A 26563-nucleotide genomic window follows, 5' to 3' on the forward strand; every position below is an offset into this window, starting at 1 on the left:
GCCTTGGCATACTTCTCCACATGCTCTTAGCAAACCACAGACTAGAAAGGGTAAAGGGTACATAACCATCCCTTCTCATGGCAGCCGTGGTAAGGGCAATGTGTGTTGGGCGATGATACAAGAAGGATCTGACTGGGAGGGCCCCTCTCTGAAGTGAGGTCTTCCTGCTTGTTGGTAAGTTCATGTGATACCATGTGCTTCAGAACCGATCTCACACAATTCCAGTTTCCATTCCATTTAGAACTTAAATCCTGGGCAAGGTCCTCGGAAGGGGTTCGGCCCATAGCATCGGCTGTACTTTTTTTCCCGTAGGTGCTGCCTAGCCTATTGAGTTCCTGCAGCATTCGGTAGGTGTGGCGACGACCTTGGTGCCGAGATCACTCTCTGGTGTGGGCGGGGCTTGCCAAGCGTCCGTCCGCATGAACGTCGATAGCGGAGCGAAGTCCTCCGCTTGCGCGTGACGTCACACGTCGGTCGTTCGGCGTCAATGAGAACCGGAGATAAGTGTCGGGTTACCGTCGCAGGTGAGGGGCGAATGAAAAGCCGGGCCGGACTGAACCAAACCAAGTCTAGCCGCAGCTAGTTTCTCTTTTCAAGACAACCGTTGATCCGGTTGCGGCCTCGCCAACAATCGGGTCGAGCTACCTCTTGCGTTATCCCACCTGAAGGAGCTGTTGAGCGGCCCCGTCCCGCTCACTCCGGATTTACTCCGCAAGTTATCTCACCACCTCGGGCCCTCCCCTCCCTTCAGCCGCGGTGGGGTGGGGGCATGGTGTCGGCTCTTTCTATACCACGATTAGATTTTTCTTGATGCGGCGGTCCGGCTTGCTTTTTATATGACAGCCAATGTTGAACAGTTGGATTTGAGTGCAGGTTATACTCTCTTCAGATCAGGCTTGTCCTGGTTCGTCAGCAGCCCAAGAGCGCTCTTACATAGAGCTAGCACAGACCCAACGGGCCGAAACTCCTTCCAGTCGGTGTTTCTGTGAAATTCTCAATAAATAATTTAGAATATAAATACAGCAAAGCAATTTATGCTGCAATCAAAATTAGAATGGAATTTAAATTGGCCTGAAAGTGAAAGTCCTAGGACAGGTGCGTGGATTCTCAGCAGAAATACGCATTCCTTTGTTTTGAGTGCATCATCATGGTTGAGCACCAATAAGATATTTTGTTTCAGTTTCTATAACTGCACTAGCTTTCACTTTAAGTTGACAATATTTGTTATCTTTAGACATGACTAGTGTTTTAAATGTTCTATTTTTCTTACCATAGATATGCTCCACAACTTAGCTCCCCATATTATTCACTTGCACCTTCTTGATCACCCATTGCTTCCTGTATTAAGCAATCTCATTCAATCTCTGAATTTTTAAAGTACTCATTCTTGATTTCAAATCCTCCTATCTCCAATTTCCAGCTCTATTTCCCTTTATTTTCCCTTAATTTTTAATGTTTGTTAAAAATACATTTTTCCCTATGTTTGTTTATTTTTGCTGTACTTATTGCTTGAAATATACTTCTACGATTACATTTTCGCTCATCTGGCCTATCAATATTTCTGTCTGCTTGATAACATAAAGACATGACCCGCGGAATCAATGCAGAAATGTCTATTTGTTTCATCACGTTCATGGAACAATGTACTTGAACTCATGGATCTCTGTTCTATACTACTGTCCCAAGGACCCTGTCTTTCACAGTGTCACTCCAAAAATGCTTCACTTTGCACTGGTATGAGTTAGATTTCCTTTCATTTGCCTGCTTTCTTAGTTGATCTGGATCCTATTACAATACAGGCAACTTTCTCAATTATCCATCAATTGGCAAATGTATTAATCATCCAGATTAACATACATGATGAACAAAGGAGATCCAGTTCTGATCCTACTGCACATAACTTACAAACATGTTCCAATCTGAAAGCCCTCTGACTCCTACAATAACCCAATTTGTATCCAGTTGGCCAGTTCACCCTGGATGCCATGTGATCTCACCTTCCTGATTAAATTTGTGAGACATGATAACATTCTATCTCTGGGAATCCTCTCCACTAACTTTTCCACCACTTACGTTAGGCTCACCAGTCTGTATTTCCTTGGTTTGGCCTTGCAGCCTTCTTAAATGCACATTAGCCTCCAGTCTTTGAATGCCCTACCTTTGGCTCTGGAATATCCATATTTTTGAGGCTGTACAGCTTCCTCGCTTGCTTCCCACCGCGTCCTTAGATTCACTTGTTCAGGCCCTGGGCACTTATCCATCTTAATGTCCTTCATATATGCTGACATCTCTTTCATAACAAGTCTGAGGACATCATTGTTCTCTTCTCTAAATTCTGTAGTTTCCATTATCTTCAGGTGTGAAATATTCAATTAGGACCTCTTCCATTTCCACATATAGATCACCACACTGATCCTTATAGGGATTTTTTTCTCTTTCTAGTTACTTTTTTGCTTTTAATATACTATCAAAATCTGTTTGTATCTTCTTTACCTTAGCTGCGAAGGATGTCTGATGTCCCCTTTTTGCCCTCCTGATTTCCTTATTTATGTAAAAAATTAATAATATGCTTAATGTAGGATTAACATAAATGGGGGATTTGCAGACTCAGTGGGCTGAAGAGTCTGTTTCTGTTCTGTGACTTCAGATGTGCGATGTAAATGTGAATAGTCATTTTTACTTTAATATTATTGTCCTCTTGTTCAAGTCTCTTCCCTCTCTTTAACTTGTCCATTCCTGTGATCTTCTGAAAACAACTTCTGCCTAATTAGCCCTCATTTCCTTTAGCTCATCACTGGTACCTGTAGTTGTCTTTTGCCTTTCAAGGGTCTTTGCCTTTCTAAACCTCAAAAAACCAACTTTTGTTGTTTTGACACTCCCCAAATCCTACCCTGAACTATCTTAGTATTACCTTATGGTCTTAGTCATCTTCCTAATAATAATCAGCAGACATTTTTGTGTAATAGAAGTAAATTTATAGCCCACACAAAGACTTGGAACTCTTCGTTGGAAGTCTTCCTAGAATAAGTCATTTATAATCAGAATGTCAGAAATATCTTATTGTATTCTTCAGAAATGTCAGGTCAGATCAACTACAGGGCATTGTCAAGTTTCATATATGTACCAGGATGTTTTAAAAAAAATGAGGTTGTGTGATCTGAATACAAGATATTAGATAAATTGAAGTTGACCTTAAATGTAGCAACTCCAGTCTACGTGTTGGTGAGAGCAGAAGTAGGATAAATGTATGGCTGGAGAGATGGTGTACAGGGGAAGGATTCACATTCTCGGACTGGGACTAGTTCTGGGGAAGGTAGGGCAATCTGGATAGTTTATGCCTTTGCAGGATGTCCTTGGGGGCATGGGGTGGTGGGAGTTTTCCACTGCAGTCCAGGAAGACAGAGGGATAGAAGCCTGAGTAGGGAGAGACAAAAGGAGGAAACAGTAGGAGAAAGAGGCTAATAGATGTTATGTTAACAAGACAGCCTGAGGGCATTGAGCCTAATTCACAGAACATTGGAATAAGGTAGGTCAATTAACTGCACAAAAGGAGTTAAATGATCAGGATATATTTGTTTTTTGGCAATATATCAAGGATGGGACATGAACATAGAGGAGTATTTAGGAAGGAAGAACAATGGTGTTGGGTTTTTAGTAAAGGTGGAAATCTGTGCAGTGATGGAATATCCTGATGAGAAATCTGTCGGACTGGAGCTAGGAAATGCCAAGGGGCATAAAATGTCAGCGGGAGTTTGCTACAGACTCCAAACAGTAATGGTAACAGAAGGATAGAGTTAAACAGCAAATTTGTGATGTGATGTGATTGGTCAAACCAAATTAGCAATAATATTGTGATAAAGTATTCCAGCTGGTTGTGTATGATACTCATAGTTTTAGACCAGTATATCAAGGATTTAATTATACTGGATGTTGTGCTGTGTGAAGATCTTTTGGGAACAGCAAGCATAACGTGATAGAAATCTTCATTAAGGTGGAAAGTGTAATAGTTGAATCAGAAACTAGAATGCTGAATCTGAACATAGGAAATTACAAAGGAATGAGCTATGAGTTGACTGATCAGGGAGCATTACTATGTCAATTGATGGATAAATTATGGGTAATATTTAAAGAACACAAATTACAAAAATTACTGATTATTGTCTGGCAGAAAAAAATGTCAGTATAGATGGCACAATTGTGGTTTCTGAAGGAAAGTAGAGGTAGTATTAACTTCTCAGTGGAGATATACAAATTTGACAGAGAAGCAACTGGCCTGAGGATTGGGGGCAGTTTAGAACTTACAAAAAGATTTATTAAGCGTGGGAAGGTGGAACGTAAAGATAAATTTATTTGTAGAAACTTTTATGAATAGAGAAAGGAATAGAGAAAGGTGAGTGAAGACGAATGTAAGTCCCTAGAGTCAGAAACAGGGGAAACTATAATTGGGAAAAAATGGCATGGGAGAGCAATTAACCAAAAACTTCACATTTGTCTTCGTGAGGGAAGATGTAAGGAACTTCCTAAAACATGCTAGGGAACCGAAGATCAAGAGGGAGGGAGAGAGCAATGGAAACACAATATTAGTAAAGTAATAACTGCTGGGGAGACTAATAAGGCTATAGGTTGACAAATCCCCAGGGCTGAATCCTAAAAATGGAAGTAGCCCTGAAAATAGTGATCTCCAAAGATTTTTAGACTCTAGAGCAGCTGCTATAGTTTAGAGAGTGGCAAATGTAACCCCACATTTAAAAAAGAGATGGAAATTGATAACTACAGACTAACTAACACCAGTAACGAGGGGAAGTGTTGGAGTCTTTTGTAAAAGAGATGTAAAAGCAGAACACCTAGAAAGAGTAACAGGATTAAATAAAGTCAGCATGGATTTATAAAAGAAAAATTGTGCTTAAATTTATTGGAGTGTAGAATAGACTGAGGATAATTCATGAATATGCTGTATTTGGAAGCAAAGGGTAAGAATGATCGAGTTTTTTTCAGGTGGTAGGCAGTGATGAGTGGGATCAGTGGTTGGCTCTTTGTTATTCACAATATATGTCAATGATTCCAAGTTTGCAGATGACACAAAGCTGGAATTAGAGGAATTGTCAGCTGTGTAGAGTGTGCAAAGAGGCGGGAAGTTAGACAATTTGTATGAGTCAGTAAAATGCATGACCGATGCATTTAACCTGGATAAATGTAAGGGTATTGACTTGGATAAAAAAACTAAAAGGCATTACTATTGGAATGAGAATAGAATGTGATTACACAACCTATAGCCTCACTGAAGAACTCTACAAGTCATGTTCTCTATTATTTATTTTATTTTTTATTTGCACACTTTATCTTCTTTTGCACATTGGTTGGTTGTCAGTATTTGTTTATGTGTAAATTTTTGTAAATTTGTACTGTATTTTCATGTAAATTCCTGCAAGAAAGTGAATCTCAAGGTAGTATATGATAACATATACTTACTTTTACTTTCTCAGTTGACTTTGACTTCAAAATGGGAAGGTGTACTAAGATTTGAGTCTTCTTGTATAGCAGCTGCAGCAAGCAAATGTGCAGGTACAATGAGCAGTTAGGATGGCAAATGGCATTTGGCCTTCATTGTAAGAAAACTGAATATACAAGAATGTATTGCAGTGACTGCACAAGGTCTTGGCGAGACCTCTTCTAGAGTGTTGTGTACTGTTTTGTTCATGGAAGCAGATGGTTGAAAGGTTACTAGACTGACTATTGGAATGGGAGGAGAAAAGTCTGAGGAGAGATTCAGTCATTTAGGCCTACATTCAGTGAAGTATTGTAGAAAGAGATACTCATAAACTTTCAAAATTGTATCAGCTATAAACAGACTAGTTGTAACCCCACACCACCTATTGGAAACTTTCTCCCTGTGAGTTCAGAATGAGGTGTCACAGACTCCGTATTTTGAGGTATTGCATTCAGAATCGTGTGGGCAGGTGGCCGAGTGGTTAAGGCATTCGACTGGCAATCTGAAGGTCGTGAGTTCGAGCCCCAGCTGAGGCAGCGTGTTGTGTACTTGAGCAAGGCACTTAACCACACAGTACTCTGTGACGACACTGGTGCCAAGCTGTATTGGTCCTTGCCGAGAGGGGAAACTTGCAGCATGGGCAACTGCTGGTCTTCCATAGAACCTTGCCCAGGCCTGCACCCTGGAGAGTGAAGACTTTCCACGCGCAGGTCCATGGTCTTGCAAGACTAACGGATGCCATATATACATTCAGAATCAAGACCAGGAGAAATTTCTTAATCTAAAGGATGGTAAAATTGTTTATTAGTCTACTGCAGAGAATTGTGAGGGTAAGACATTATATTTAAGGAACTATATATATATTTCTCAATGCTAAGGGATAGGAACAGAAAGAAAGAACCATATTCTATTGTATGATCATCCGTGAATGACGGAACAGAGCTGAATGGCCATTGCCTATTTCACATGTTTTCATAGAGCTCAGCATGGGAAAAGGGCCTTCGTCTGACCAAGCCTATTCAATCAAGCAACTATTTAGACTAATCCTATTTTTTAAATACTCCTATAAGCTCCCCCTAGATTCTATGAATTATCTGTAGACTTCGGCCTGTTTACAACGCTAGTTAACCTACCAGTCTGCATAGGATATCTTTGGTCTGCGGGAGAAAACCGGGCATCTAGTGGAACTTGCATAATTACAGGGAGAAAGTGCGAACTTCATACAAATGACATTGGACTCCCTGAAGCTATGAGGCAGCAGCCCTACTAACTGTACTCTATGCTACAAATTGAGTCTAAGAGATATCATGTGAATTTCATTCATGAAAGTTCATTTATGTGGTAAGCAAACAGGCCTTTGAAAGCTCCGTTTTTTGGATGTAATTTCTGGGCTGTTTGAAATCATCACTTCTTCTTAGAATGATGCCTTAACTGAAGTACTTGCTGAAGCCCTTCTGTACTGAAGGCCATTGATTTCAAATGGATATGACTAAGGCTTCAGTTAGCTTTCTGGCAGTGAGGAGAGGCTCACAACATTTTGTATGGTTGCACAGAAAAGTACAGTGGCAATTGTAGACAGGTAACAGCACAGAAAGAAGCCATTCACTTGAGAAGTCTAAGCAGGTTTTGTGAAACAGAAATTCAGTCTCTCTTCTTGTGCCTGCTCCCCATAGCTCTGCGCACTCGAATTTCAGATACATGTCCAGCTTTATTTTGAATCTGCCTCCACTTCTGTCTTGGCAGTTCATTCTAGATCCTAAACACTTGTGGCATTGAGAATCGCCTTTTTTTTCCCCTTTTATTTCACTTCAACTTGGATTATGAGGTCAAGTCTCTTTTAAAGGCTAGAGCTGCGGCTTTTAGGTCCGGGGATACCAGTCGCTACACGGAATCCAGGTGTGAACTCCGGAAAGCCATTAAGGGCGCCAAGAGACAATATCGAGCCAAGTTGGAAGCCCAGGCTAACCGGAGAGATGCCAGTAGACTAGGGCAGGGTCTAAATGAGATCACTGGGCGCAAAGAAAAGGCTGGGAATATCAATAACTGTGGCGCTTCTCTTCCTGACGAACTTAACGTATTCTATGCAAGATTCGAACAGAAGAGGAGCGTCCTGCTCCCTCCGGATGAACCGGACCTGGTGGCATCGAGATTCATCGTTACCGAGGAGGGTGTTAGAAGGGCCTTCCTGAAGACAAATTCAAAGAAGGCGACGGGCCCAGATGGCGTCCCAGGATGGGTTCTCCAAGCCTGTGCGAGCGAGCTAGCTGGAGTGTTTGCTGACATCTTCAACTGCTCCTTGCTTCTGTCTAAGGTCCCCTTGTGTTTTAAGAAGGCAATGATAATCCCAGTGCCGAAGAAGAGCAAGGTGGCATTCCTGAATGACTATTCACCTGTGGCTCTGATATCAACTGCTATGAAGTGCTTCGAGAGATTGGTTATGGCACACATCAACCACAGCCTACCGGTCAACCTCGACGCTTTGCAATTCGCCTACCGGAGCAACAGGTCAACAGCAGATGCCATCTCTCTGGCCTTACGTTTCTCCTTAGAACACCTGGAGAATAAAGACGCATATGTAAGGCTCTTTTTCATTGACTACAGCTCTGCCTTTAATATCATCATTCCAAATAAACTGATTCCTAAGCTCCGGAATCTGGGCCTTAGCACTCAGATCTGCAGCTGGATCTTCAACTTCCTCACAGACAGGACCCAGGCTGTAAAAATAGGGGACAAGCTCTCCTCTACAATCACTCTGAGCACCGGTGCCCACAAGGCTGTGTACTCAGCCCCCTGCTGTACTCACTGTACACCCATGATTGTGTAGCCAAGTTTCCATCGAACTCAATATATAAGTTTGCTGATGACACAACAATTGTAGGCCGTATCTCGGGTAATGATGAGTTTGAGTACAGAGAGGAAATTAAGAACCTGGTGGCATGGTACGAAGATAATAACCTATCCCTCAACATCAGCAAGACGAAGGAATTGATTGTTGACCTCAGAAGGAGTAGTGGACCGCACGACCCAATTTTCATCGGTGGTGCGCAAGTGGAACAGGTCAAAAGCTTTAAGTTCCTCGGGGTCAATATCACAAATGACCTGACTTGGTCCAACCAAGCAGAGTTCACTGCAAGAAGGTCCACCAGTGCCTTTACTTCCTGAGAAAACTAAAGAAATTTGGTCTATCCCCTAAAACCCTCACTAATTTTTATAGATGCGCCGTAGAAAGCATTCTTCTAGGGTGCATCACAACCTAGTATGGACGTTGTCCTGTCCAAGACCGAAAGAAGCTGCAGAAGATTGTGAATACGGAACAGCACATCACACAAACCAATCTTCCATCCTTGGACTCACTTTACACCGCACGGTGTCGGAGCAGTGCTGCCAGGATAATCAAGGACACGACCCACCCAGCCAACACACTTCTCGTCTGTTTCCCTCCAGGAGAAGGCTCAGGAGCTTAAAGATTCATATGGCCAGATTTGGGAACAGCTTTTTTCCAACTGTGATACTACATGCTACTACATGACATTTATTGGTGAAATCTGTTGACCAGTCAACCTGGATAGGGAAGTTGTTGTTTTTCAGCTTATCACACAAAACATCTTCAGCATCATATGACATGTCAACAATATGTCAACTTGTTCTACTGTTTGAGGGTGAAACCTTTTCAATTTCTCATACTGCATCTTGTCCTAACATAGGGATTGATAAAATAATATAAAACAACGGCATAATAAATAACTAAACAAGAAAACCACAAAAAACCCTTTTGTGAAGTTTACAACAACAACAAAGTAGCAAACCAGTAGCTGAGTCATGGCACGTAAAAATTTCTTCTTTAGAATGAAAATTTCCCTCCAGTTTTCTACTGCACTGGTAGTTTGTTCGCTCCATAAAGCGGTCAGCGCGAGTAAAGGGAAGTTGGGGGAGGTAATTCAGGAGGAAGAGGCTGATATCATAGCCCAAGTTGGGAAAGTCCATTCAAAGCTCAGAAAACATATTTCATGCTCATCATCAGCCCACCGTCCTCCCTTCCATGCAATACAGTGCTCCTCATCAGCCTGCCATCCTTCCTTCCGTGAAGTACAGCGCTCACCTTCAGCTTACCGTCCTCCCTTCCATGCAATACAGTGCTCCTCATCAGCCTGCCATCCTTCCTTCCGTGAAGTACAGCGCTCACCTTCAGCTTACCGTCCTCCCTTCCATGCAATACAGTGCTCCTCATCAGCCTGCCATCCTTCCTTCCGTGAAGTACAGCGCTCACCTTCAGCTTACCGTCCTCCCTTCCATGCAATACAGTGCTCATTAGCCTACTGTCCTCCTCTCCGTGCAACATCAGCCTACCGTCAGTCCCTCTATACAATACAGCGCTCACCAATTATCAATAGCCTCCCCTAGGTCGTGTCAAAAACTGAGAATGGACTCGACCAAATAAGCACAGTCCTACTGTGCACTGCCATACTGGGCTGAGGGACCTCTAATTCCCCATATGTTTGGTGTTGCTATACTTGGTATTATTCAGGTCATTAACCAGAAATATTAACTGTTTTTTGAATTTGCCTGCTGTTTTTTTGTTTTTCAATGAATGTATGCGTTTTATACTGTTGAATACGTCTAATGTACTGACAGTAGGAAGCTGTTTGGTTAATTTTAAAACATTGCACTTGTTATTGAGGGATTTAATTTACATGAACAATGACACATCAAAACTGGCAAGTTTTGTACAAAATGAAGCATTCATTTTGAACTGTAAAACTCATATAACATAGTCTGATATAAGAATTGTAAGTTAAATAATTAGATTACATTATTTCATATTGTGTAGAATTGATTTAAAAATTTTATGAAAATATTTTATTTTATTTGTTTCTTCAGATCAAATATGTCAAGGCCTGCAAGTGTGTCCCCACGACCTGGCAGTGCCCAGTCAAACCAAGCTGCCTCCAAAGCAAAAGGACTTAAAGATATCCGGATTGATGAAGAAGTGAAGATTGCAATAAATATTGCACTAGAAAGATTCTGTTACAGCGATCAAAAAGGTGGATGGAGTAACAGTGCATTTGTTATGATTCTATGATATGTGATGGCATGAAGTATTTATTGGATGTTTACTTTCATATTGTTTGATGGTTAAAAAAAGTCAACTGAAAAATGAAGCTTAAATTCCATATTCCATTGGGAATATTATTGAAGGAAAGAATTTATTCCTTCCCACATCATAGGATACAGTCGCATAGTAGTTAAATTGCCAGGCTAACATCCTGAGCTATTGATCCAGTCAGTTGATCACACCATGGCAACTGGAGAAATTTAATTTCAAAAGAGGAAATACCTGTCTCACTAAAGGCACTCAGGGAAGGAAATTTGTTCTTGTAACCTCAGGGCATTCTGCGCTTTGTAATCAGTTATTTCAGTATCAGACAGCTGGTTTGTGCACTCCAGGGTTCTACAATATATGAAACTGAGTAATTAGTTAATCTGTTCTTATGATGGTGTCTTGAGCAAAGATTGTTTGCCAATGCAGTATGACAACATCATCCAACATGAATGCTGCAGCAGGTTCTTTATGTCTACTAGAATATCCATGGCTCAGTGTTGGTGTTCTTCCCTCTAGGTCAGATAATGATTGGTTAATATTCACTTCAGATTTAATTAAATGCCTAATGTAGGTCATAAGAATGGAGGAAATTTATAGATGAGAAGATTCAAGAATCATGGGGCAGTGCATCTTCCCCTTTCCAGTACTGAAGAAGGGTCTCAGCCTGAAAGGTTGACTCTCTATTCCTCTCCATATATATGCTGGTTGACTTGCTGAGTTTCTTCAGCATTTTGTGTGTGATATTGGAGGTGCAGCCCTTTCTGACAGATGTAAAAATTCCATAACAGATGTTAAGAGAATAGATGAAAAAAGGAATTAGTGTAGGAAATTGGTGCTGAGGAAAAATATCAGCCCTGATCCTGTTGAATGGTGGAACAGGTGCCGTGCATTGTCTACTGCTGCTTCTCATTCTTAAGACATTTAGTTTGGAGTATTAACTACTATTCATCCCTCAATTGTTAACATGAAAGAATTTATCTGGCCATTTGTGTGACCTTGTTGAAGGTAAATTAGTTACAACAAACCTAAAAATGACAAAAAAAGCAACCAGTACTCCATAGTGCAAAAAGATGTTAGAGGTGTTTGCTTAGTTTAGTGCACCTTCAATCCAGAAGACAATATTAAATTACAACAGAAGAAATTTAAATTGTTTTATCAAATAAATATGTTTTAACATAAACTTTTCAGTAACAGTATATTTGAAACCAGATGATTGTTGTAAAAACTCATTACTGTCCTTCGAGCAAGATCTGCTTTATTTAGGCATTCCAGATATACGGGTGTTCCCTGCTTTTCGAACGTTCGCTTTACGAAACCTCACTGTTACGAAAGACCTACATTAGTACCCTGTTTTTGTTAACAGGAGGTGTTTTCACTGTTACGAAGAAAAGCAGCGCGCGATAAAAAATCAGCGCGCGATAAAAAAATCAGCGCGCGCCCCGAGCAGCCGTTCTCCCCTGGATTCGGAACTACATTCTAGCTGGCATTGCTTAAACACATGCCTGTGAGCAGCCGTTAGCAAGATGAGTTCTAAGATATCGGAAAAGCCTAAAACAGCTCGTCAGAGTGTTACACTTAGCGTAAAACTAGACATAATTAAGCGTTTTGATCATGGTGAACGAAGTAAGGACAAAGTGAGTTTGGCTTGTGGAAGTTGACGAAGGTGATGTTGAAGAGGTTTTGGCATATGAAGAGCTGATGCAATTGGAAGAGGAAAGGATAACAATCGAAACCGAATGAGTAATAATAAAGTACGACTTGAATTTTGAAAGGGTACATCGGTTTGGGCATATTTGCAAGATGGTTTGAGTCCTTACGAAGAACTGTATGATAGAAAAATGCGCGAGGCTCAACAGTCAAGCAAGCCTTCCACATCAGCCACTGCAGACGACGAACCTCGACCTTCGACATCGAGGCAGGCAGAGATAGAAGAAGATGACCGCCTGCCCTGATCAACGATGAGATGACATCCCAGTGTCCTACCACCCCAGCCCCCAGGCCGCGGGCACATACCGATTCGCGGAGAATACACCGGTAGCTGGGAGGCACATAGCACATATTTAAGAAAAAAGCCAAAATAAACATGCTAATTAATTACGTGTCGGGCGGCACCTAATTAATTAGCTTGTTTATTTCGGCTTTTTTCTTAAAGATGTGCTGGATGCGTCCCGTCTACTGCTGGACCCCTGCATGCTTCGCGGATCAGTATTAGTCGGTGGCCTGGACGGTGGGGGCCACTGCACCACCCCAATCTCCAACGACTCAGCCTAACACACCATCATCAATGTGCTCGGCACTGTCCCAATTCCAGTAAGTGATACTACACTGTACATACATTATTTCTACTTTATATCGGCTGTGTATTTTAACGTGTTAAATTTAGTATGATTTGGCAGCTTCATAGCTTAAAGGTTATTGGAGAGCGCTTGCGCAGTGTTTTTGCCGACGGCGCTTGCGTGAGATTTTTGCTACAGAGAACAGTGCCGGCAGTGATTGTGGAAAAGTATTTCTACTTTATATAGGCTGTGTATTTATCATGTCATTCCTGCTTTTACTATGTGTTACTGTTATTTTAGGTTTTATGTGTCCTTTGGCATGATTTGGTAGATTATTTTTGGGTCTGTGAACACTCACAAAATTTTCCCATATAAATAAATGGTAATTGCTTCTTCGCTTTACGACATTCCGGCTTACGAACCATTTCATAGGAACGCTCTACCTTCGGATGGCGGGGGAAACCTGTAGTTGATCTAAATAACCCAGCAAGCCACTTAGTTGAAGGGAAATAATGAGAGATAATTAGAGTGCTTAAGTCCTGTAAAATAATTAAAAAAGAGCCTTAAAAGGTTTGTTAATTCGTGTTGGCTTATTTCAACAGTGTATCCCAGTGGTAGATATTTGTTGTATATGCATGTATATCCTTAATCCTGCACTGAAGCCCTCAGTACTACAATGTGTCAGTCTGGAATTATCTTCTCAAACCTTTCAGGTTTCAGCACACCATTTTCTGAGATGAGTTAGAGTTAAGTTTGAAGACAAGCTGGCCTGAGTATGCAAACTATGTGCTGGTACAGCTTTGAAAGATCAACCCACTTATTTCTGTAGCTTGATCTTTTCTGATACTTTTTAAGATTTAGCAGTACATTGAGGCACCCTTATGTTTATGTTGAGTGCTACCTCTTTTGACTTGCCTCTTGCAAGTTAACATTGGCTACTCATGTTATAGTCATTTTAAAGATTATTCTGAAACAGCCTCAAGCTTCTTGCTCTCCATTGTTCAATCCACTGTTACATACTTTGTTCCTGATTCTGCTTGAGTAAAGCTATCAGTGACAGTTTTCTTTGCTTCAATTTTCATTTGCGGTGATGTTTGAAAATTTGCCAAATCCTGTTTGACTTGCAGAAGAGATTTCTTCATACCTATAGATTTTTTTTCATTTTTTATTTTGTATTTTTCAATATTGTGAACACTGAGGCAAAATGTGAAATGTTCTCCAACCGAATATTAATTTTGGCATTGCTGTAACATTCCATGATATTGGGTGCTATGCCTCATACATGATCATAATTCTCTGATGTAGAAAACTTTCCCAAGGGCAGGATTTGTATTTCACTTCCATGCAAAAATAGATAGACTTTGTTTTAGATGACCTTGGCTAACATTTGGAGTATGGTGAGGGTAGGCAGGGCTGTTTGTTAGATTGGGAACACATGCAAGCAAATTGGCTGTCAATGCAAAAGGGCAGCAGACTAGTGAATACACGTGAGCTGAGAACAAAATAAAAAGAATTGGAATATGTGAACAGAGGAGTATTTATATTTGGACAATAATGTGTTTTATAGCAAAACATTCTCATCTAGGATCATGATAATTTAAGGTTACCAACAATTCAACTTGCCACAATTCATCATCTTAAGTATTCATCATCTTATTTTGATGTTAGAGCTATATTTCAGCTTCATATTTTTCTTAACAACAGATTCCCAGTCTGTAAGATCCCACCCTCACTGCTCATGGATTGTTTGTCCCACTTCCATCAGGGAGGAGCCCACATAGCATCTACGCCAGGACAACCAGATGCAAAAATGTTTACTTTCTCCAAGTAGTAAGGCTGATCCTCTCCTCCACATTGTACTTTTTAAAATTATTATTGAGTTCTATATCTAATTATGTTTCTTATGTGCTGCATTGGAGCTGGAGTGACAATTGTTTCATTCTGCTTTACACTTGTGTACTGGAAATGACATTAAACAATCTTGAACATTGCAGACATTCAAGATTATTGTTTTGGTAATAACTACAGTGAATTTATAATCATAATTAAGAAATTATTTGTTTCAGCGTGATTTGCAGATTTGGGGGAGTCTTGTGGAGTTTTCCTGTGATGCACTAATGACACTTCAGTTATACTATTACAGCTCAATTTTTCTTTTTAGAAATGGAATTTCCATCCTCCCTGACTAGTACAGAAAGAGCATTTATTCATCGTCTTGCCCAGTCCCTAGGCCTGATCTCTAAAAGTAAAGGGTAAGTTGCAAAGATTTCACATGTTTTTTGCTGTGGTATTCTTGTGCAAAAACATTGAATGTTCCAGTTCACAAATAATGTACATTTTAAATGATTTTGTATTGTTTTAAATATGTTTAAAGCTACATATCTAATCATTTTCACTTTTCTATCACTTGCACATAGATGTGCAAATGTGAGATAAATGTGTGAGAATGAACAATTATTGAAATTCTCTAGTCTTTTCATAATGCACAGTTCATAAAAGTTATATTGTATGTTGTAAATATAATAACATTTCTTATTTAAAACTCATCAAGAAACGTGTTTGATTTTGTTTCCCTCTTTAGGAAAGGCATACATAGGTTTCTTACAGTAAAGAAAAAAGATGGTTTGGAGATGGCGCAGGCCATCATGACCTGCACGCTGACTCATATCATGAAACATGCTATTTGCAGTCTAATACAGAGGTTTCCTGTGACAAATAAAGAACGCACAGATCTTTTACCCAGAACTGAACGTGGGAATGTGTTGACTGTTGAAGCAGGTATGTACTACTATTTATTTTGAAGGGTGGAAGTAAGCATATTAGAAAAAAAATTGTTCTTCAGTTTTAATAACAATCTCAAAACTAGTTTGGCGAACTTTTGTGGTATTGAAGCTAGGAGATGGATTTGTTTGCTATGCTTCTTCTCTTAATATTGAACATTTATGGAATACCATAATGTGTAATTACCTTGATTTTTTCCATATCTGCTGTTGTGAACTGTATTCCTAATTGGAAAATAATATTCTAAAAATTGAAATGCAACATTAGAAAATGGGAATATTGATCAGCATGAACGAGCTTGACCCAAGAGCCTATTTCCCTTCTTGATGAATCTATGATTTTGCTGAAAAGAGTCCTATATATTTTGTTAATGGCATCTTTTAAGGTAACAGCAGCTGTTGCTTCGTAATGATAACAGTTTTAATGGTGATAAGCAATGGACATTTGAACTCTTATTTTATCAAAGCCTGACGGAAAGATTGTATGCAATGTTTCCCAATTATAGAAAAGCTCTGATAATCTGGCTTGCTTGGAACTTTGGTGATGCTGGTTTAGTAGATTCTCCAGACTATTAATGTTATTCAACCCAAACACATTTTTAATTCAAATTTCTCGATGAACCTGGTAAGCTTTAAGGGAGTGAAGGAACAGGGGTCCTGGTTGCTATTGGTTCATGAATAAAATTATTCATTGTAAAATTGGGCAACCTCTTTAAAAAAAACAGTGAATTTTTAAGCAATTGGGAACAAGGAGCTCTGCTGAGTGGGACCAGGACTATGAGTGGAAACGAGCATTGTAACTAGAATCTCTGTGAGTATCTGTGGAGTGTGGCAAACAACTTTGTGAAGCAGATGCTAAACTATCGGGAGCTCAGAATAGAAGATGTCAGAATTTAATATAGTCTGTACTCTGCTCACATAGATTTTAAAAGTATATCTGTTATTTTTAAAAATCCCTGTTACAAGTAGTCGTTTTTGTATTACATTCTATTTTGACTTTTTATATTGAATTTCAAGCTATTCACCAGTTGGCTTCATTTCCTTGTCTCTCCAGAAAACAACCGAGAAATGAATAAAACCAGTGGTAGACTCAACAATGGCATTCCTCAAGTTCCACCAAAACGTGGAGATTCTGAATTAGATGCCTTCAGACAGTCTTTGCCTGTTTTTGAAAAGCAAGATGAAATAGTGAAAATTATAAAAGAGAACAGAGTGGTTTTAATAGTTGGAGAAACTGGATCTGGAAAGACTACTCAGGTATGGCCTCATTAATTATTAATAAAACTCTTTAGGTTGCTTATTAATTCAAAATTCCTCAAAATAGATTCCATATATTTTTCCATTTGTATGTGAAAACAGATGCATTAAACTTGATTTTATGCAAGTTTGAAGTGAAATTTTGAACAATCTATTTTCAGATGTTTTTAGAAAAACCTTTAAGATCGTGTGTTTACTTTTAGTGACAAAGAGCTTTTGTTAACCTTTGCTCTATTTAATTGTAGCTTGTGTATTTAATGGGTGTGACACTCCAAAGTTTAAATAGTTTCTACATGATGTGTAGACTGATGCCTCTGCCAGATGGTCAACTTTTCTGTCATTTACTGTTAATTCAAAAAAAAATCAACTCTTGTTCTTCTTATGAATAAATCTGTTACCTTGGCATTTCAACAAATGCTGAAGGACTCTGAAATAAAAACATCAAATGTTGAAAACACTATGCAGCATCTTTAGAAAAAGAAACAGTTTTAACATTTCGGGTTGAAGATCCTTTATCAGAACTGGAAAGGACTGGAAGCTGAATGACACTCGCTAATTTTTGTCTCAAATTGAGGCTCCGTCCACACTACGCCAGATAATTTTGAAAACAAAGCTTTTCTCTTCGTTTTGACCCTCTGTGCATACTGACACAGCGTTTTCATCCCTGGAAAACGGAGATTTTTGAAAACACTCTCCAGAGTGTGTAAATTTGAAGACGATTGTTTCGTGTTGTAGTGTGGACGGGGTAAACGGAGAGATTTAAAAACGTTGTCATGACACCACAACAACAATGCTTTTTTGCTTCTGCTTGGTACTGCACAAGCACTGCCGGGCGGCTGTTATAATGCACAGTCGGTGTGAATGGCGTGAGAGTTAAATTGTAAAGTGAGCTTTTTTGACTAGATCCCCTAAATTGATTTCATTGAATCTATCTTTAAAAATATTAATGTCAGAAATACTGCACAGGTCTGGTGGCTGAAGATTCCACTCTCTTGTTGATCTTGGGTAGAGGACGGCTTCATGCGTGTGTTGTTTACTTTATTGCCTACGTTAATAGTTAGTTTGGAATTAAACAGCTCTACTGCTTTGCTGACTTTGTAGTCGTTTGTAACTCGCAGAAACAGCTTGACTTCATTGTCTTATCTAAACGAAGTCCGGTCGGTTTTTTCCAGTAGAGGTTTTCTTTGTATTCCTCAAAGACATTGTTGAAAACTTTATTTTGCTGTTGTTGTTGGTACTCTAGTTTTATTCTATGGAAATAGCACAGCGCCACAGTGGAAACGTAAATATTATACCGTTTCCTCTTCGCTTGTTTTCTGTAGATGTGTCTGCACATGCCCAGTAGGAGTAGATTCGCCCAAATATCTGTTTTGGTGTGGACAGAGATATTTTGAAAAACGCGTAGTGTGGACGCCTGTTGTTTTTACTTGAAACCGGCGTTTTCGAAATTATCCGGTCTAGTGTGGACGTAGCCTGAATCTCTATGTGATAGTCACATCAGCAATTTTTGTTTAATGGATTTAATTACTGTACACCATGAGTGTGAATACTTAATTCTCATTATTAAGGTATAAATGCCAGGCAAAGGTTGAAATGTTAGCTTAGTTATTCACCCCTCTCTTACAATGCCAGACAATATTTGAAAGTATTTTAAAAACTTGCCTGTCACTAAGGTTCTGAAAAAGTATAAAATGTAATTTCCTTGTTTTGTAATTGTTGATTTATAGTAAAATGCACATAAATTCTGCCAATAATGACTCACTAAATGTTGTCATTAATTAGTATTTTATAAAGATTTCTATATGTTTAAAGTTTAATTATTTGGTTTTTTTTGTAGCATAATTGTGCATTTGTTCTGAATCTGCTTTTTAATTCGAGCTTAGCCAAATTCATTTTTTGTATCTCAGATTCCACAGTTCCTTCTGGATGATTGCTGCAAGAATGGAATCCCTTGCCGAATATTCTGTACTCAGCCGAGGCGACTTGCGGCTATTGCTGTCGCAGAAAGAGTTGCTGCCGAGAGGGGTGAGAAGATTGGGCAGACAATTGGCTACCAAATTAGACTGGAAAGCAGGTATAATAAAGGAAAAAAGTTGTTTAACACACAGCCATACCTGACATTTAAATTTGTTAATGCTAAATCCTTTTGTTTCAGAGTATCCCCAAAGACACTATTGACATTTTGTACTAATGGAGTTCTTCTTCGAACACTAATGGCTGGAGATAGCACCTTGGCTGCTGTCACTCACGTAATAGTAGTAAGTTAATCAAAATAATGTATATTTTTCCTAACCGAAGAGAAAATTAAAGTAATGAAATAGATTTTGAAAAATGCTGGAAATAAAAGGTTTTTCAACATTATAAAAGGCTTTTCAATTCACCTTTGTGAATCTTAGGGTGATTTCATTTTGAATTGCTTGCTAAATGCTTTGCATATTTTGGCTTGAATCACATTGTAAGCTATGGTGTTGAAGGTGTTAGTATGAGAGTAGCTAAGGTCCATGGAAGTATGCAGTCCATGGAACTATCAGCAAAGCTGTGTAGTCAGCTCATGATGTTCATCAGCAGGCAATGCAATACTGACTTTAGCCAACACTGTTGTGAATTGAGGCTAGATGAGTTTGCAGAAGATCAAGGAGGGAGAGGAGATGGATTTGCAGCTTATGATGTTCAACAACAGGCAATGCAATATTGACTTTAGCCAACATTGTTGTGAACTGAGGCTGGATGAGTTTGTAGAAGATCAAGTAGGGAGAGGAGATGGGTTTGCAGCTCCTTACACGCTTTCCATCCGTACTGTGTTGGGCATTGAGCTAGGAACTCGGCCTTGTAAAAAACAGACAAAATGCTAACTTTTAATTGCTATGATGCAATTTCTAAATCCAGGGATGAATATACTTGATAAATTATCGACCCCTGAAAAAAGTTCTCTTATTTTAAAAAAGTAGCTGATAAAATCTTGGAACAAAAATTTTTGAGAAAATAATGCTATCAAAGCCCAAAAATTAGAAACAGCTATTTGGTCTGTCTGAAAATTTAACAGTTAGCTGTGCCTTAGATAGTCAATATAGCACAGAGGTCCAGTGAATTCCATTGCCTCAATTCTTTATCCTGTAGCTCTGATTTTTTAAAAATCTTCAAATCTTTACATTTCCCTTTTAAAAGTAACAATTGAATCTTCACTCAGCATGCTTTCAAGCAATACCTTATGTGTTTAAAAAAAAAGGTTTTGCTCGTGCTTCCATGGATTTTATGCTGTTGCTTTAAATCTGTCCCGTCTGGTTCATGACTCCTACTTTAATGGATACTGATGCTCCTGATCTATCCTGTTAAAAACAATTATGTTTTCATATACTTCTCTCCAACTTTCTATGCTCTAAAGAGATGAAACTTAGATTCTGAATGTGAAATTCCTATTCCTGCATCCTGGTCTAGAAAATGATTACTGCAACCTCTCGAGGGCCTTGTCTCATAGTATAGTCATAGTCATACTTTATTGATCCTGGGGGAAATTGGTTTTCATTACAATTGCACCATAAATAATTAAATTGTAATAAAACCATAAATAGTTAATAGTAATATGTAAATTATGCCAGGAAATAAGTCCAGGACCAGCCTATTGACTCAGGGTGTCTGACCCTCCAAGGGAGGAGTTGTAAAGTTTGATGGCCACAGGCAGAAATGACTTCCTATGACGCTCTGTGTTGCATCTCGGTGGAATGAGTCTCTGGCTGAATGAACTCCTGTGCCCAACCAGTACATTATGTAGTGGATGGGAAACATTGTCCAAGATGGCATGCAACTTGGACAGCATCCTCTTTTCAGACACCACCGTCAGAGAATCCAGATCCATCCCCACAACATCACTGCCTTACGAATGAGTTTGTTGATTCTGTTGGTGTCTGCTACCCTCAGCCTGCTGCCCCAGCACACAACAGCAAACATCGCACTGGCCACCACAGACTCGTAGAACATCCTCAGCATCTTCCGGCAGATGTTAAAGGACCTCAGTCTCCTCAGTGTCCCTATTGTTGCATGTCATTTCAAGAAAATAAATGCTCACTTAAGGCCAGAGCTGCCCCAGATAGTTTCTTTGAGGAAAATAAAACTATTTCAGTAGTTGCGTTTTTGCAACTTTCTTCTTTGGTCTAATTTCATGGGGAAAAAAACACTAAATAAAAGCAAATTTATAATGTTTCTGAAGAAGCATATATTTTCTTAATCATCTGCCTTAATTTCTGTGGAAGTAAATTGTGAGAAATTAATAACGCTAATTTTTAGTTTTCTTTCCTGCTGGCCTCAAAAGCCCGACTGTCTTCTATTTGCTCTCATTGATTCATACTGAGTTTCTGTAGTTTTTGCGAATGTTGATTTTTCCTATGAAATGCTGACACACATATTGAAAAGCTGAAGATTAGCGTTTTTAAATAATAACTAAATTCATGCTAAGGTTGTTCAGGAAACCCTTTAACAATTTAGCCAAAGGGATTTACTTCCTTAATGGATTTGCTTCTTCAGTTTAAGAGTTGCAGAGCAAAGCGCGAACATTCCTTGGTACTTTTCAGTTCAATGGCACTTGTATTATAAGCATTTTGATTAAATTGATGGAATTAACTCTGCAAGAGAAAGAACAACTTTAAGTAGTATGGTTTGCAGCAATTATGCCACTAATTGATAAAGGGAGTAATTCCACAAATGAAAAATAGGATTTTAGTAACTCTGCTTAAAAATGCATACTCATCCATTTTTTTCTCCATTTTTTTATATGACAGGATGAAGTGCATGAGCGAGATCGGTTTAGTGATTTCTTATTAACTAAACTGAAGGATTTGATGCAAAAACATCCATCTTTAAGAGTCATTCTTTCTAGTGCAGCTCTGGATATTAATCTCTTTGTCAGATATTTTAATGGCTGTCCTGTAATATACAGTAAGTAAACATTGATGTACAATACCTTGTATGTACTTGGTATCCTGTAATGAAATTTCAAATTCCTTTTTTATATTTGTTTATTGTTTGTATTGCTAAAGTACGATTGATTGGATGATCTAACGTTGATTTTGTGTTTTTAGTAGAACGATAACTGAGGAGGTGTTTAGGTATTTTGCTATTTCTAAAGTGAATGAACATAATGCATACTGAGATTTGGGACAGCATAACTATTCTTGTTAAATCTTTCAGTTTGCACTGCTCGTGCACCTTATGTAATCTGTGAAAATTGGGGGTTGGTGGAAGATATTTTTCATCTCCATTTATTGAGGATACCAATATTATTTGTATATTTTTCCCTGCATATATGATATTTGCCAAGAAAATTTGGGGCTTAATGTACTGAAGCAGGGTTACTTCATTCACTAATGTGAATGGTACTTCTTGAAGCCAGCTGAGAAAGAGAAGAAAGCAATGTATTTCTTTCACAGCAGCCTCTTGGATACCCCATAAGACCATAAGACATAGGAGCATAGAAACATAGAAAACATACAGCACAATACAGGCCCTTCAGCCCACAAAGCTGTGCCGAACATGTCCTGACCATAGAAATTACCTAGGCTTTACCCATAGCCCTCTATTTGTCTAAGCTCCATGTAGCCATCCGGGAGTCTCTTAAAAGACCCTATCGTTTCTGGCTGCACCATCACCGCTGGCAGCCCATTCCACGCGCTCACCACTCTCTGCATAAAAAAAAAAAAAAAAGCTTACTCCTGACATCTCCTCTGTACCTCCATCCATGCACCTTAAGACTATGCTCTCTTGTGCTAGCTATTTCAGCCCTGGGGAAAAGCCTCTGACTATCCACGTGATAATTGCCGCTCGTTATCTTGTACACCTCTATCAGGTCATCTCTCATCCTCTGTCGCTCCAAGGCCAAGTTCACTCAACCTATTCTCATAAGGCATGCTCCCCAATCCAGGCAACATCCTTGTAAATCTCCTCTGCACCCTTTCTATAGTTTCCACGTCCTTCCTGTAGTGAGTCAACCAGAATTGAGCACAGAACCCCAAGTGAGGTCTAACCAGGGTCCTATGTAGCTGCAACAGTACCTCTCGGCTCTTAAACTCAATCCCACGATTGGTGAAGGCCAGTGCACCGTACGCCTTCTTAAACACAGAGTCGACCTGCGTAGCAGCTTTGATTGTCCTATGGACTCGGACCCCAAGATCCCTCTGATTCTCCATACTGCCAAGAGTCTTACCATTAATACTATATTCTGCCATCATATTTGACCTACCAAAATGAACCACCTCACACTTATCTGGGTTGAACTCCATCTGCCACTTCTCAGCCCAGTTTTGCAACCTATCAATGTCCCGTTGTAACCTCTGACAACCCTCCACACTATCCACAACACCCCCAACTTTTGTGTCGTCAGCAAATTTACTAACCCATCCCTCCACTTCTTCATCCAGGTCATTTATAAAAATCACAAAGAGAAGGGGTCCCAGAACAGATCCCTGAGGCACACCACTGGTCACTGGCCTCCATGCAGAGTATGACTCGTCTACAACCACTCTTTGCCTTCCGTGGGCTAGCCAGTTCTGGATCCACAAAGCAATGTCCCCTTGGATCCCATGCCTCCTTACTCTCTCAATAAGCCTTGCATGGGGTACCTTATCAAATGCCTTGCTAAAATCCATATACACTACATCTATGGCTCTACCTTCATCAATGTGCTTAGTCACATCCTCAAAAAATTCAATCAGGCTTGTAAGGCACAACCTGCCTTTGACAAAGCCATACTGACTATTCCTAATCATATTATGCCTCTCCAAATGTTCATAAATCCTGCCTCTCAGGATCTTCTCCATCAGCTTACCAACCACTGAAGTAAGACTCACTGAGCTATCCCTACCAAAGGGCATGGTTTAAGAATAAGGGGTAGGTCATTTAGGACAGAGTTGGGGAGGAACTTCTTCTCCCAGAGAGTTGTGGAGATGTAGAACGCACTGCCTCAGAAGGCAGTGGAGGCCAATTCTCTGGATGCTTTCAAGAAGGAGCTAGATAGGTATCTTATGGATAGGGGAATCAAGGGTTATGGGGACAAGACAGGAACCTGGTATTGATAGTAGATGATCAGCCATGATCTCAGAATGGCCGTGCAGACTCGAAGGGCCGAATGGTCTACTTCTGCACCTATTGTCTATTGTCTACTCTCTTCCTTGAATAAAGGAACAACATCCACAACCCTCCAATCCTCCGAAACCTCTCCCGTCCTCATTGATGATGCAAAGATCATTGCCAGAGGCTCAGCAATCTCTTCCCTCACCTCCCACAGTAGCCTGGGGTACATCCTGTCCAGTCCCGGTGACTTAACCAGCTTTAATTAGGCCAACTTTAATTATTTCCAGGGAAATAAATTTATCGTAGTGCAAGATTAACCAGCTGACATTTTCTCTAAAAAGAGACTTGAAAATTAATGACATTTCATTTCTCAGAGTATCATGAAATATCAGTAATGTGATAGCAATGTAGTTGCACCTAGCAATAGTTGGTTGGTCTGTCTTGATCATCATTATAAGCCTGGGCGGAAAGTATAGAGATCCTGAGATGCCCAGTCATCAAGATCCCCCACTCGGCCTCACCAGTGTAGTCCAAAGGAAAGCTTATGAATCAATACGTTTGGCACTAGCTTGGCTGCAGGAACTGCCGGAAGGATGTTCAATGACGTCCAGCTGCCTTAGGGGCTCCACTCTGGATTTGCTGTCTGGGTTTACTCCCGTAGCCTTTGCCTTTCCCAAAGCTGCCCACAAGATAGCGGGGCAAAATGCCCACAGCTGGACAACAGGTTCACGAACACCAGGACGTGTCCACACACTGGTGGGCCTATATACTAAATGTGCAGGGGCCAGCCCTCCTCTCTGTCCTCTGTAGTTCATCCCGAGTCCAAACGGGGTTCAGTTTCCATGTGTCACCAGCGAGGAGGCATTACATGAGGCTTAGTGTTGGAAAGGCTACGTACTGGCAGGGAGAGACTTACACACTGGACTTTCCTTTTCGCGAGACTTCTAGCCCATGGTGGAAGCTGAAAGTGAGAGCGACAAGCACAACCCACTACACTACCACACTAGATGCAGTAGTAATGATGAAATAATCTGATATTAAGATCTCTAAGCAGGTTAATCAGGTATTGCTCAGGTCTTTGGAATTAATCATTGCCCTGTATTGTAAGCCTTATAAAGAAGCTTGACAAGATGACAATCTTATATGTCAAATAGGATTGCTAGACTTTGAGTAGAGGTATAAATATTGTATCAAAGATGAGCAAGGCTGATTCAACAATGGATTTTGATCTTTGGTGCCTTTCTTTCCAGTTCAAGGAAGACCATTTGAAGTAAAAGAGCTGTTTTTAGAGGACATCTTGCGTACCACTGGCTACACAAATAAAGAAATGTTGAAATATAAAAAAGAAAAACAGCGAGGTAACTGCAGTTGCATATATCTCCTTCTCTGTCCGCTATTAATTCCTTAAAAAATAAATCTATATTGAGCCAGCAGCCTGGAGTTAGCTTAAGTTTGTAAGATATTAACCCAACAATAACATATTGTAGTAGGTTTTTTTTATAATTTTGTTGCATTAGAATTAACTGTACTTAAAATAATAAGAAATAAATTTTATTTTCTCAGAAGACAAGCAGCAAACAAACTTGAGCGAATGGTATAAAGCTAAGGAGACCAGCTGTACCAGCAGATCAGAGTATCAAAGACAAAGATTTATCCCAAATCTGACAGCAGAAAATGATTTACTTGATGATGGTGGAGACAGTGTATTTAGTCAGTTGGTAATTTGGCTACTTTTTAAATGATTATCTTGAATTTTTCTTTTTCTTTATGTCCTCTTGCCATGTTGTCCAAGTTGATTATATTACTCGTCCACAAGGACATGCAGTTCAATCCATAAGCATTTGTATGAATTTTTGGTCATCTAATAATGGCTGGCTTGCAATGGCAGATGACAGAATTAGCTCTTTTTTTCAAAATGATATATTTGAAATGAAACATTCTGTACCACATATTGAGTACAGTTCCAATGGTGATTATGAAATGTCCATTTTTTTTGATCTCTTATTCATTACTGGCTCCCAAAAAATTACAGTTGTTTTCTTTAATTTTATGCTTGTGATCATTTGTATTTTGAACCTATGATAAATTAATGAATCATTTGAAACTTGATTACAAAACAATTTTCAGCATTTTTCTTTATTTGTGTTATTTTCCTAACTGGACAATAGTGATTCCAGTAGGATCCATTTGCTGTCCATTTTCTTTACTTCACAGAGCGAAAAGGATTTTAATTCCCTTGAGCCTTGGCTTATAAAGGAAATGGATGCCTGTCTCTCAGATATTTGGCTGCACAAAGATGTTGATGCTTTTGCTCAACTATTCCATCTTATTTTAAGTGAGAACATCAGTGGTAAGTTTTCTTAGGGTATATTTTTTGAGTACATAACAGTAACAAGCCATCTTGCCAATCTCTGCTGTGTAATAGAAAATTGTAGGCTGCGTGAATGAGAAATTTGAGTCCAGATTGAAAGGTGTATAGTTCTATTTACATTCAGCTTTTTCTCCTAATCTTTTTGCTCAAAGGTTATTTCTGGTATTTTACTAATTAAAGATGATACATGCTAAAATGTAAATATATTATAATTTACTTGTACAAGATATT

General features: G+C 39.5%; 1 protein-coding gene across 5 annotated transcripts in view; it reads left to right on the forward strand.

Moving 5' to 3' along the window:
• The first annotated feature begins 455 nt into the window (after nt 1-455).
• Nucleotides 456-26563, forward strand: part of ythdc2 (YTH domain containing 2) — a 115899-nt gene continuing 89791 nt past the window's right edge. For 4 of the 5 annotated variants that reach the window (XR_011889512.1, XR_011889511.1, XM_072281400.1 and 1 more), the window contains exons 1-11: nt 456-524; nt 10367-10530; nt 15027-15117; nt 15447-15643; nt 16700-16902; nt 18810-18976; nt 19058-19160; nt 21675-21831; nt 25212-25319; nt 25525-25679; nt 26176-26311. Coding sequence is in view for 3 of the 5 variants with exons in the window: in XM_072281400.1 (XP_072137501.1) it covers nt 10374-10530; nt 15027-15117; nt 15447-15643; nt 16700-16902; nt 18810-18976; nt 19058-19160; nt 21675-21831; nt 25212-25319; nt 25525-25679; nt 26176-26311 (1474 nt within the window). In the remaining 2 variants the exon portion in view is untranslated. Of the gene's footprint in view, nt 525-10366; nt 10531-12741; nt 12900-15026; nt 15118-15446; nt 15644-16699; nt 16903-18809; nt 18977-19057; nt 19161-21674; nt 21832-25211; nt 25320-25524; nt 25680-26175; nt 26312-26563 lie in introns of those variants that run through there. The other variant, XM_072281403.1, reaches the window with a different exon arrangement.

Source organism: Mobula birostris, chromosome 17, assembly GCF_030028105.1.
Source record: "Mobula birostris isolate sMobBir1 chromosome 17, sMobBir1.hap1, whole genome shotgun sequence".
Taxonomy (NCBI): Eukaryota; Metazoa; Chordata; class Chondrichthyes; order Myliobatiformes; family Myliobatidae; genus Mobula; species Mobula birostris.